This window comes from Sinocyclocheilus anshuiensis, unplaced genomic scaffold, assembly GCF_001515605.1.
Source record: "Sinocyclocheilus anshuiensis isolate Anshui unplaced genomic scaffold, SAMN03320099.WGS_v1.1 scaffold873, whole genome shotgun sequence".
Classification (NCBI taxonomy): Eukaryota; Metazoa; Chordata; class Actinopteri; order Cypriniformes; family Cyprinidae; genus Sinocyclocheilus; species Sinocyclocheilus anshuiensis.
In genome coordinates this window covers 583,863-595,719 of record NW_015557103.1, presented here as the reverse complement: position 1 = coordinate 595,719, position 11,857 = coordinate 583,863, and the positions used below count along the sequence as shown (strand labels likewise).

Below are 11,857 nucleotides of genomic sequence, written 5' to 3'. Positions count from 1 at the left end.
CCGTTTCCGCCACTGAATAAAAAATAAAAAAGGTAATTGCAAATTTTTATCTCACAATTCTGACTTTTTTCTCATAATTGCTTGATACAGACTCGCAATTCTGAAATTTTTTCTCGTAATTGTGTGATATAAACTCGCAATTGCGAGTTAAAAAGTCATAATTGTGAGATATAAACTCGCAAATCTGAGAAATAAAGTCAGAATTGCATGAGATAAACTCGCAATTGCGAGAAAAAAAAGTCAGAATTGTTTTTATCTCGCAATTGTTACTTTATATTTCGCAGTTCTGACTTTATAACTCGCAATTGCGAGTTTATATCTCACAATTCTGTGAAAAAAAAGTTCGAATTGTGAGATAAAAAGTCGCAATAACCTTTTATTATTTTTTATTCAATGGCGGAAACGGGATTCCATAGTTCTGTCAATGCTCTTACAAGGTAACGCTTTTTTTTTTTCTTTTTTTTTTGCCATGCAATAAAGCTAAGTTCAAAGGCCAATATAAAATAATGGTACAAGTAAAAAGTGCACAAAATCAGCATTTTGTTAGGGCAGTATTTGTGGCAGTCGAGAAATCATGCTGTGAAATTGGTTCAAAAGGTGTGCATTTTTGCACCAATGCATTGTTAAAGGATCAGTGTGTTGTGTAATATATTCCCATATAAAACTTTAATGGACAATTAAAAAATATTAGTATAGTAAAATTCGCTAATTCACAAGATCAATGCATCCTTTATTAAACTGCTTTGTTGAATTTACGCATCCTTACGGAAGTGTTGAAATGCTGAATTAATTAATTAACTTCTAACAGCGCTTAATGTGAGCAGCGACATACACATAGAGGGCAGAGCGTTGCATTATTTAAAGGGGAAGTTCACGTGTCAGAGAGTAACAAAGGAGTTAGTAGCTGCACTATGATTACTTTTATGTGACTGATCAAGCTTTTATATGTAGTTTGGGGTAACAAAGGGTTTTATAGGTTTGACTGAAATAATAATGCAAAAACTGACCATTTAAATCAATGTTTAAAATGAATTTATGTGTGATGACAATTTCTTAGCAATTAGGGATTGCACAAACCTGTTTATGCATATTTTATATAGGGTTATACAGGCATCTAGTGGCAACACAATGGTATTACAGATGATAAATGGTGCAAAATGTATATCTTAACAGTCAATTTACAAATAATGCTATCCACACATTAGTGCTGTTACTATGACAACCAATATGAATGTGAAATATTTATGGGTAGTTGATAAATATACCGTAAATGTGTCCTATGGTGTGACAGCAAAAATTTTGGAAAAAAACTTTTGAATTATGATCCATTGTTGACTGCATATACTGTACGTAACTTTTTAATTAGAGCAAATTTCTAAGTTCTGTTAAGAAGATAATAATAATAATTATTAATAATAATTTTTTTTTTTTTTTTTGCAGGTGTTTTCTAGAAAGTTGGAAGAGATTGGCCGAGTTCTGTTCATCATCTCGCTTACCCAGCGTATGCCTGCCATGCACAAACAATCCCATGTCTCCATGCTTCAGGAAGACCTTCTGCGACTGCCATCATTTCCTCGCTCTGCCATTGATGCTGAGTTTACACTTTTCAATGAGCCTCTAGGTGAGTGAGAAAAACAATTTGATCCTTTTTAAAATAGATGATAGTCTTGACTAAATGTCTAACCATTTAACAAGTGGTTTCTATCAGCTGATAATCAACTATAACATAAAAACTATTATATAACATTAAATGTGATGCTGAGTTGAATTGTAGAATGACGAAAGAAATACAAAAATTATTCACTCACACAGACAAATAACAATCATATAAGTTTAATCATTTCATGGCAACATTAAACTAAAGAGTTTATTTACTCTATTAAGGTGAAAGTCCATTTTAAACAACAGAATAATTCGTCACCTTGGAATTATAAGGTTCTATCTGCCTCAAAACTGAGTTATTCACATATTCTTATTCTCTGACAACTTATTTAAATTGTGACTTTTTTTTTTTTTTAAGTTGTGTACATGTATGAAAGAGACTTATTCCCCACATCCCATATCACTATATGGAATGCAAAAACTTTGAAGCTCAATATCTCGAAACTGCTCAGAATGCAGATAGAACCTTATAATTCCAAGGTGACTAATTTAAAACTCTGTTAAGTGTTAATCCATAAGCAGTTGATTCAAATCATAAATTGAAAAAATACCCCTGTAAAATACTGCCATAAACTACCATCGAGTCTTTTACCAGCTTGGAGTTCATTTATTCCTACACATTTTTTGTATGGCTGTCTCACTTGATTCAAGTCAGTAACAGAAATAAGAATATGACTCAAATTTAGTTATTTACTTATATATAATTTTGAAACATCATTACATTTAAATTAGCATTCAAATAGCCATGATTTGGTAACTGCTTTAGCTTGATTTCACACAGCCAGCTGCAACAATAAATGACCCCTCACCCCCTATATTATATAATCAATAATGTAATCGATTTCCCCCCTTCCCAGGCAAAGAGCTCTTTGGTTTGGACACTTTACACAAGGTCCTATGGATCAAACTGCTGGAGGAGATGTTTCTGGGCATGCCCAGTGAATACCCTTGGGGTGATGAGATTATGTTATTTCTGAATGTGTTTAATGGTGCACTGCTCCTACACCCCGAGGACAGCGCCCTCCTCAGGCAATACAGTGCCACTGCCATCAACACAGCTGTACACTTCAACCACCTCTTCTCCCTCAGTGGCTATCAATGGATCCTTCCTACTATGCTCCAGGTTATCAGCACAAATGAGTTTTTTTTATTTTATTTAATATCACATAGGAATGTTTTTTTTCCCTGTTTTTATGATGCTTACTCTGTTTTGTGTTGCTGTTTTTCTTTGCTGAAGACGTATGCAGATTATGAGAGTAACCCACTGTTGCGTCAAGGGATTGAATTCTGCTGCAGGCAGTTCTATATCCTCCACCGCAAACCTTTCATATTGCAGCTCTTCGCTAGTGTGGCCCCACTGCTGGAGTTCACTGTAAGAACATTGAGCTTTAATGATCCTAACAACTCTTCATTCATAGACAGTGTTATTACAGCATTATTAAACATTGCCTGTATGACGTGACTTTTTTTTTTCTTACAGACTCGCACTAGTACTGGTTTATCAAAAGGTGTGTCTTCACAGTGCCTTTTTGACCTGCTGGTATCTTTGGAGGGAGAGACTGCAGATTCCCTGGATGCTCTGGAGCTGGTGAAGGCTGAGAAACCCCTACGCTCTCTGGGTAACATGGCTCACAGAGCTCCTGGAGGATACATAGCTTAGATCGACCCTCTTACTCCATGTCACGTGAACAGACTTTTGCTATTGTTCTGGGTTTCTTTTTCAGATTTTTGCTATGGTAATGAGGACCTGGCATTTTCAATCAGTGAAGCCATTAAGCTCTGTGTTACAGTGGTTGCTTATGCCCCAGAATCCTACCGAAGGTTTGTACCTTGCAGATTTCAATCAAATTCTTTAGGAATTCACAATAAATTGGTACCATATCAGTTATAAGCAGTTATCAGATGCCCATCAATATTGTGAAGTGAAGTGAAAAGTGACGTGACATGTGGCCAAGTATGGTGACCCATACTTGGAATTAGTGCTCTGCATTTAACCCATCCAAAGTGCACACACACAGCAGTGAACACACACACACCGTGAACACACACCCGGAGCAGTGGGCAGCCATTTATGCTGCGGCGCCCGGGGAGCAGTTAGGGGTTCGGTGCCTTGCTCAAGGGCACCTCAGTCGTGGTATTGAAGGTGGGAGAGAGCGCTGTACATTCACTCCCCCCACCTACAATCCCTGCAGGTACAAGACTCGAACCCACAACCTTTGGGTTACGAGTCCGACTCTCTAACCATTAGGCCACGACTTCCCCTTCCTTGTATATATATTGTCCAATATTAGATATGTTTGCATGCTTATGTACCCAATTTTTGCAGTTATCTCTCTGACATGATTTAATACTGAATTAAAGTTCATCTTTAAAAACACTAATATTTATAATAATTTTAAAAACACTGTTAAATGTAATCTTTAGCAAATCTCAAAATGAATATTAATGTTTTATTTTAATGTTGTAATGCCTAATTATGTGATTATTATGTGATTTCATTTAAAATGACTGATTTTAGTTTTTAGCTTCAGATTATGATTCAATCCAGTCAAAGGATATCAAACATGTTTGATACTTTAGGGTTCTGTGAGTTTGTTGGGGCACTTTTAAAGTATTTCAGACTTTGATGGACTCTTTCTTTTTGAAAAGAGAAAATTCTATTTCCAAGGTAGAAATTCTGTTTCTCTTATCAGTCTGCAGATGCTGATGGTTCTTGAGGCTTTAGTTCCGTGTTATCTGCAGAAGATGAAGAGTAACATACAGACTCTGGAGTCGGCGTCTGCAGCAAGGGATGAGATCGCTGCCATAGCTGCTCTGGCCACCTCTCTGCAGGCTCTGCTCTACAGCGTGGAGGCATTGACACGGTCAGTCCCAGAACACAGCCTTTACTGTAATCACATACTGTCCTAGAGACCTAGATATTCCCGGTGTCATGTATAATTTATTATTTGGTTATCATTTGATTTTTAACTCATAGACCTATGACTGCACCTCAGATGAGTCGATGTGATCAAGGCCACAAAGGAGCAACTACAGCCAACCACGCCATGTCTGGAGGACCAAATACCAGGTCAGGTTCATTTCTAATGTGTCTGTACACCAGAAAACGTTTGTATGAAGAGTACAGTACAGTGTTTACAGTCAGGATAAGTGTTTAAAGACATTGTTTCAAGTTGTTTAAAGTTGAAATAGCTGATACTGTATTGAATCAGCTTCTATTTTTGTGACTTTTTGCAGTTTCTTCTTTTTTATTGGGGCATCATAACAAAATAATACAGCTGACATACAGAAACTGTCCCTTTCCCTTCCTAGCTGGCCCGCCTTTTTTAAAGGTTTTAAAGCCTACGATATGACTTGCGTTCAGAGTTCTCTGGTTCTTTCTGGCAGGAAATATCAGAGAAAAAGAGGAATCAGTTACTATAGCAGCAGATATGATACTTGCTTGTTCAGATTATGTTTTTCAGATATTTGTCTCATAGGACTTTTTTTCTGTGTCAGTGATCTTTATATGGCTAGTCATGTCCACATTCATATGGTAATCACAGGAAACCATGGATATACGTCAAACCATCAGATTCATCTACATAGAAGGGCAGTACTGAAGCACAGCAAATGTGTGTTAGTAAGAATAGTAACCTACAATTCGAATGCCAAGAATCCCATAGTGAACCATTATTGCTCATTTGCATAACAATAAAAATCTTTAATTAAAAATGAATACATTTTCACTTGCAGTTTTCATTCAGCAGCATATACTTTTATTTCAGGAATTTAAAGAATTCCTTTGTCAAATATATGCATTTGGGTCATTTTAACTGAGTATCTTATGTCTCGTTCACTTAACCCAATATAGTTCTCATCCCAGCTTCCTCCTCCTCCTAGCTGTTGTAGAAGAAGTTCACTTGGCACTATGCTGACACCTACTCTATGTTGTTACTGTAGCAAAGTAGTATAACAGAAAATGGCCGCACTGCCTGAACACATATGGTTTGCAAATAACAGTACAAAGACAACAAAACAAGCAGTAGTTATTTGAAAGTGCTCTGATTTGTCTCTCTCTGCAGGGATAACCTGCACCTGTTGGAGGAGGGTCAGGGAATACTGAGGGAGGAACTGGACGAGCGTATCGCCCGTGAAGAGTTCCGTCGCCCCCGTGAGTCTCTGCTTAACATCTGTACAGAGTTCTACAAGCACTGTGGTCCGCGTCTCAAAATCCTGCAGAATGTGGCAGGAGAACCCAGAGTCACTGCTCTAGAACTGCTGGATATCAAATCTCATATGAGGTAAAACAAAGACTACCTAAAGACGTTTGAACATTTGGGAGCCCGATGGAGCAAGCAAGTCACAGCATACATTTGTAACCTATGTGTTTTGCAGATTGGCAGAAATCGCCCACTCCCTTCTCAAATTGGCCCCATATGACACACTGACCATGGAAAGCCGAGGACTGCGCCGCTACATCACAGAAATGTTACCCATCACTGATTGGTCAGCAGAGGCAATTCGTCCTGCCCTCATCCTCATTCTAAAGAGGCTGGACCGCATGTTTAACAAGATTCATAAGATGCCCACACTCAGGTGCGTTCATCCTCAGGCTCTGTGCACCAGGTATGTCCTCACGCTGATGTCTAGCCCTCCACCATCTGTGTTTCTGTCTTCACTGGTGGAGCTCCGCTTTTGTGCTTTGGTGTTGTTCTTTGTTTTGCATTGTCTCATTATGATTTCAAAATAAAGTTGACTAAATGGTGGACTTAATATTGTAAAGCAACAAGTTTGTCTAAGAATATTATATCTTGCTTTTGTGTACATGCTATGAGTTTGCTTATGTTTGCGAAACATTGTCTACAATACACTTTTCTCAAAAACATACAACCTGAAGTATTCTGCCTAAAGGACTATTTTATGTAGCCATTCTTTTTGTGAGTATCAGTGCAAAAATTTTTTTACAATAATTTTTGCAAAGGGATTCACTAGAGTCCCTAAAGTGACATTTCTAGGAAAAAAAAAATTCACGTGCACAATTTTAGCATAATTGGGAAATTTGCACATAAAAAAACTTTGTGCTCAAATGTGTTTTTGTGGACATATCAAAGTTTCTTCTGCATGTGGAAAACTATATTTGTGTGTGCATTAACATTTTATTGTGCATGCAAAATTGCTAATATTTTCTGAAAAACTTATATGTGCACAATAAAACTTAAAATGTTTTTTGTGTTTTTAGCGTAAAGGTTTTCTCATGTATTTACAATGTGTGTGTGTGTGTGTGTGTGTGTAAATGTATATACACAAACCAATAACTTATATGTGCACAATAAAACTTTTATGTGTGCATGGGAAAATGTTTTTGTGTTTGTAGCGTAAAGGTTTTCTCATGCATACACAATTTTGTGTGTATGTGTGTGTGTGTAAATTTATATACATAAACCAATAATTGTACTGTGTGAGCACAAACATTTTCCCACAAACATATGAAAAATTGCAAACAAGAACATTTTCATGTGCTTATACACTACTATTCCTTTAAATTGTAAAAATACTTAACAATATTGCTATTTTACTGTTATTTGTAATCAAATAAATCCAGCCTTGATGAGCTGAAGTGATTTCTTTCGAAATCATCAAACAATCTTAATTATTCTGAACTTTTGACCTATAACTTTTTAATGCACAAGCAGAAATGTTCTGGGTTTTTTTTTTTTCTTTCGAAAAATTCTTCTTTAGGGGCTCTGTAATTCATTGACTAGTGGCAGAAAACGTACTCGGTCTTGAGTACGCGTCTTGCTAAAGATGCTATGGGAAAAAAGCTTTTTTTCTCCTGAACTGAAGCCTTTTTTCAATCACGCAGTGAAACTGCACGGCCATTGGTTCGTGCAGTGCATTGAAAAACTAACCAATGGCTCGGCAGCGGTGCTGCACAAGCCTATGGCGACAGAGCCCGCCAGAATGGGCGGAGCCATCTGTCTATATAAGCGGGCGTTCGCCACAGGATTCTCAGGTTACTTCGACTGAAGAGATGACTGAGTCAGGGAACCGAGGTTACGTTAGTAACCGAGTACGTTCACTGTCGATACTTCACTCGTACTGCGTCTTGCTAAAGACGATATGGGAACACAGTACAATCATGCCGTGCTATGGTAGAGGAACGACTGCATATTATAACCTCCATAAGCAAGAAGATAAACAATGAACTCCAAGGCTAAAACGGGTTGAACTCCCCGAGGTCACGCCCGGCCTGGGTAATCGTTCCAGAGTACTCGTACAACTTCGGCGCCCCAGGGGCCGAGAGCCGACAAGTAAACTAACCCAAGAGCTTGAGCGTGTTACGGTCAAGGACTCTCTGTTAGAACTGATTGCATAATGCAGCGAGTGTCTCCTTAAGCAGAAAGGACCCTGGCTTGCAAGGCCGGGCCTTCTAGGTTATAAAACCTAGCAAATGTGGACAGCGAGGCCCAGCCGGCCGCCTCACAAATTTCCGCAATGGACACACCGCTAGTGGAACGCCTTCGTGTCTGCTGAGTCTTGGCAGGCTGAACGGGGGGGGCATCAGGTGCTGGCTTCACAGGCTGCTGAGTCGGCGTAGACTTAGGGTGACTAGGAGCAGCAGCGGCGTTGGAGCGCTTTGGCAGGAAGTGTCGAATGGCCTGGGACGACTTCTGTGCCTCCGTGAAGTGCTCGGCGAACCCTTCGACCGCTGGTCCGAAGAGGCCGTTGGGAGAGATCGGGGTGTCAAGGAAGGGGACCTTATCCGTGTCCTTGAGTTCCGTTAGTGTTAGCCATAGATGGCGCTTGAGCACCACAAGGCTGGCCATCAATCTCCCAATTGCCTGAGCGGTGGTCTTGGTGGCGTGCAGAGCCAGGTCAGTCACGCTCCTCAGGTCCCTGAGAGTCGCGGGGTCCATGCCAGACTCCTCCGTGGAGGCGAGAATCTTGGCCTGAAAGACCTGGAGGACTGCCATAGAATGGAGCGCCGAAGCCACCTGTCCAGCCGACAAGTAGGCGCGTCCAGCGAGTGCTGAAGTGGTCCTACACGGCTTGGATGGATGGGCGACCTTTGCCTTCCATCCGATACCCATGGGCGGGCAGAGATGCGTGGCCTCCGGCTCGTCCAGCGGAGGCAGCTTCTCGTATCCCTTCTCTTCAGTTCTCTTCTCTTCAATAGAGGTGAGGGCGGATGAAATGGAAGTATAGAGATGGGCGGAATAGGGAGCGCGCCATGATTTGGTGAGCTCATCATGGACCTCTGGGAAGTATGGAGAGGAGCGCTGAAGAGGGGCCTGACGGCGCCCAGCAGGAACCACTCGTCCAGACGGCTGCGAGAGGGCTCCTCTGGTGGAGACCACTCCAAACCCAGCTCCTCGACTGCCTTCGAGAGGATACGGAGAAGTTCGGCATCCATCCCGGCTTTGGCGGCGCAGACGACGGCAAGGGGGCGGGATCGGTAACTGAGCCCGACAGCTCCTCTGCGTCCTCACTCCCCCCAAACGAGACCAGATCGCTCGTGCTGGAAGAGGGATGCTGGTCAGGCTGGGAAAAGAAGACAGGTGAATCCTCTCTCTGTGGCGAGGGCGAGGCACGCGGGATCTGGGCCAATGTGAGCTCGTCCGCATTCCAACGCTCAAGTCCTCTGCCCCGCTGTTTTTTCCACACAGGTCCCTGGGAGGAAGAAAACGGAGGGGTGCGAGGGGCGGAGCCACTCTCTGAAAAGAAAGCGATCCGTGAGCGAAGAGAGGCGAGACTGAAGTTCTCACAATGAGAACAATCAGTTCCCGTGAGAGCGGCTACCGCATGGGGTTTCCCCAAGCAGGAAACGCACTCCGCATGGCCATCATCGGCGTGCAGGGGAGCCCTGCACGAACCGTAGTAACGGCGTGTCATTTGCAACAACGCCAATTTGCTCTTTTAGCTCTTTTAGAAGCGCCGGATGGTGGCAGGGGAACAGGACCGATGCTGAAGCGAAGAAGCAGGTCAGCCGAGCAGGGAGGTCTCAGTCCAGCTGCGAGGCGTGTCAACGGCGAGAACTTTCAGGATCAGCGTTGAGTTTACTGCGTGATTGAAAAAAGGCTTCAGTTCAGGAGAAAAAAGGCTTTTTCCCATAGCGTCTTTAGCAAGTAGCAAGCACAGTATGAGTGAAGTATCGACAGGGAACCTAATGTATGATACCTTGTTGATGTCCATCTTTTGAAAGTTGAAGTCTGTGTGTTGTTTTCAGGAGGCAGGTGGAGTGGGAGGCAACTAGCAGTCTGATTGAAGGGATTTGTTTGACACTTCATCGGCAGCCAATCATTTCCTTCCTCCCTCACCTGCGATCTCTAATCAACGTCTGTGTCAACCTGGTGAGTCCCAAACACCCACCGCTGGTGATATCCTTTGTGTGATGTGTATGTGTTTACATAAAGATGTATGTGTTTAGGTGATGGGGGTTGTGGGGCCATCTAGTGTGGCAGATGGACTTCCCTTGTTGCATTTGAGTCCGTACCTGTCTCCTCCTCTTCCCTTCAGTACAGCGGTTGTGCGTTTGGTTGCCATGCAGATCCAGGTATAATCTGTTCCTTCCTATAGATAATTCTACTGTGCATATCAGTTCATTGACATATTTACAGTATGCCTATAATCATATGCACATGTTTAATGTCTTCCTCCAAATTTAGGCTTTAAAGGATGATTTTCCTCTCAGTCATGTGATCTCCCCTTTCACCAATCAAGAGAGACGAGAGGGGATGCTGCTTAACCTCTTGATTCCATTTGTATTGACTGTGGGCTCAGGGAGTAAAGGTCTGCCTTAGAGAACAAACAGAACTAGGAATTTAAATATGCTTAAATTCATAATGCAATTAGATGTAATTTACAATATGTTTATTTATGTTTTCCCTTCACAGACAGCCCTAACCTGGAGCAGCCAGAGGTATTTCTACTTTTGCAGACAGTCATTAACATCCTGTTACCTCCACGCATTATCAGCACTTCCCGCAGTAAGAACTTTGTTCTGGACGCATCCCCTGCCCACTGCTCCACCCCAGGGGACACTGGGAAAGACCTGCGTAGAGAGGGACTGGCTGAATCCACCAGCCAAGCAGCTTATCTTGGTACTAGAGCCCTAGCGAGGGTTGGATGGTGATATAAGAAAAAATATTTAAAAGATGTCTGTACATTTTATACATTTTTTTTTAAATCTGCTCTCTCTAGCTCTGAAGGTGGTCTTAATCTGCTTTGAGCGACAGTTGGGTAATCAATGGTACAAGCTGAGTCTACAGGTCAAGGAAATGGCCCTGCGTAAAGTTGGCGGTCTGGCTTTCTGGGATTTCATTGACTTCATAGTGCGCACAAGAATTCCAATCTTCATTCTATTGCGCCCCTTCATACAGTGCAAGGTGGGCAGATTTTGAGGATATGTGCTACCTTATTGAATTCTCTATTGGTGATCGACCGATATGGGTTTTTAAAGGGGTCATATGATGCGATTTCAAGTTTTCAGTGCTTGCGGTGTTCGGCCAATCACAATGCACTGGGTCAGCTGGCCAATCAGAGCAGACTGCGCTTGTCGGAAGGAGGGACTTTGTAGAAAACGAAGCGTTTGAGAGAGGCGGGGCATAGAGGACCTACAATAATGTACAGTATTTGAAAAATAATGTGTTTTTTGAACATTAAAGCATGTCAACATATTCTGTTACACCAAATACACAAAATAATGATCTTTAAAAAAAGCATCATATGACCCCTTTAATAGCCAATATCGGTATCTTGAAGGGTGGCTGATAAGTGATATGTATGGTATCACACATTTATTTTAAGTTAGTAAATAACACGTTCAACACTGCTGCACTAAAATGACTACTTATTATATCATTTTAAAGTCACCATGAAACAGAAAGTGACAACTGGAAAACTGTCACAATGGAATATTGTAGTGTATATTATTCATTAGCAAACAACATCGATCCAATGATCCAATCAATTGAGTCTCTTGACTACTATCAGTTCACACCGTTTGGATCTAATGCACACCACATTAATCAGTCATAATGATACTGACAATTAAAACAATTCCGAGTATCGGCCAATTTATCAGCCTTGGTGATGTATCAGTTGCTCATTTAATTCATATTCATGAAAAAGTCTTCATGTCTCTACTTTCAGCTGTTAACCCAACCAGCTGAGTCTCAGGAGGAGATCACGGCCCGTCACCATATTGCAGAGC

General features: G+C 41.5%; 1 protein-coding gene across 6 annotated transcripts in view; it reads left to right on the top strand.

The window, feature by feature from the left end:
* The window catches only part of LOC107677624 (protein unc-80 homolog), a 49,561-nt gene that overhangs the window by 30,080 nt on the left and 7,624 nt on the right, over positions 1-11,857 (top strand). For 5 of the 6 annotated variants that reach the window (XM_016472595.1, XM_016472598.1, XM_016472597.1 and 2 more), the window contains 15 exons: positions 1,441-1,621; positions 2,520-2,785; positions 2,900-3,034; positions 3,143-3,281; positions 3,387-3,483; positions 4,356-4,526; positions 4,640-4,732; positions 5,727-5,945; positions 6,040-6,240; positions 9,872-9,995; positions 10,073-10,198; positions 10,311-10,434; positions 10,539-10,745; positions 10,846-11,030; positions 11,797-11,854. In XM_016472595.1, the coding sequence (XP_016328081.1) occupies positions 1,441-1,621; positions 2,520-2,785; positions 2,900-3,034; positions 3,143-3,281; positions 3,387-3,483; positions 4,356-4,526; positions 4,640-4,732; positions 5,727-5,945; positions 6,040-6,240; positions 9,872-9,995; positions 10,073-10,198; positions 10,311-10,434; positions 10,539-10,745; positions 10,846-11,030; positions 11,797-11,854 (2,326 nt within the window). Of the gene's footprint in view, positions 1-1,440; positions 1,622-2,519; positions 2,786-2,899; positions 3,035-3,142; positions 3,282-3,386; positions 3,484-4,355; positions 4,527-4,639; positions 4,733-5,726; positions 5,946-6,039; positions 6,241-9,871; positions 9,996-10,072; positions 10,199-10,310; positions 10,435-10,538; positions 10,746-10,845; positions 11,031-11,796 lie in introns of all 6 variants that reach the window. The other variant, XM_016472592.1, reaches the window with a different exon arrangement.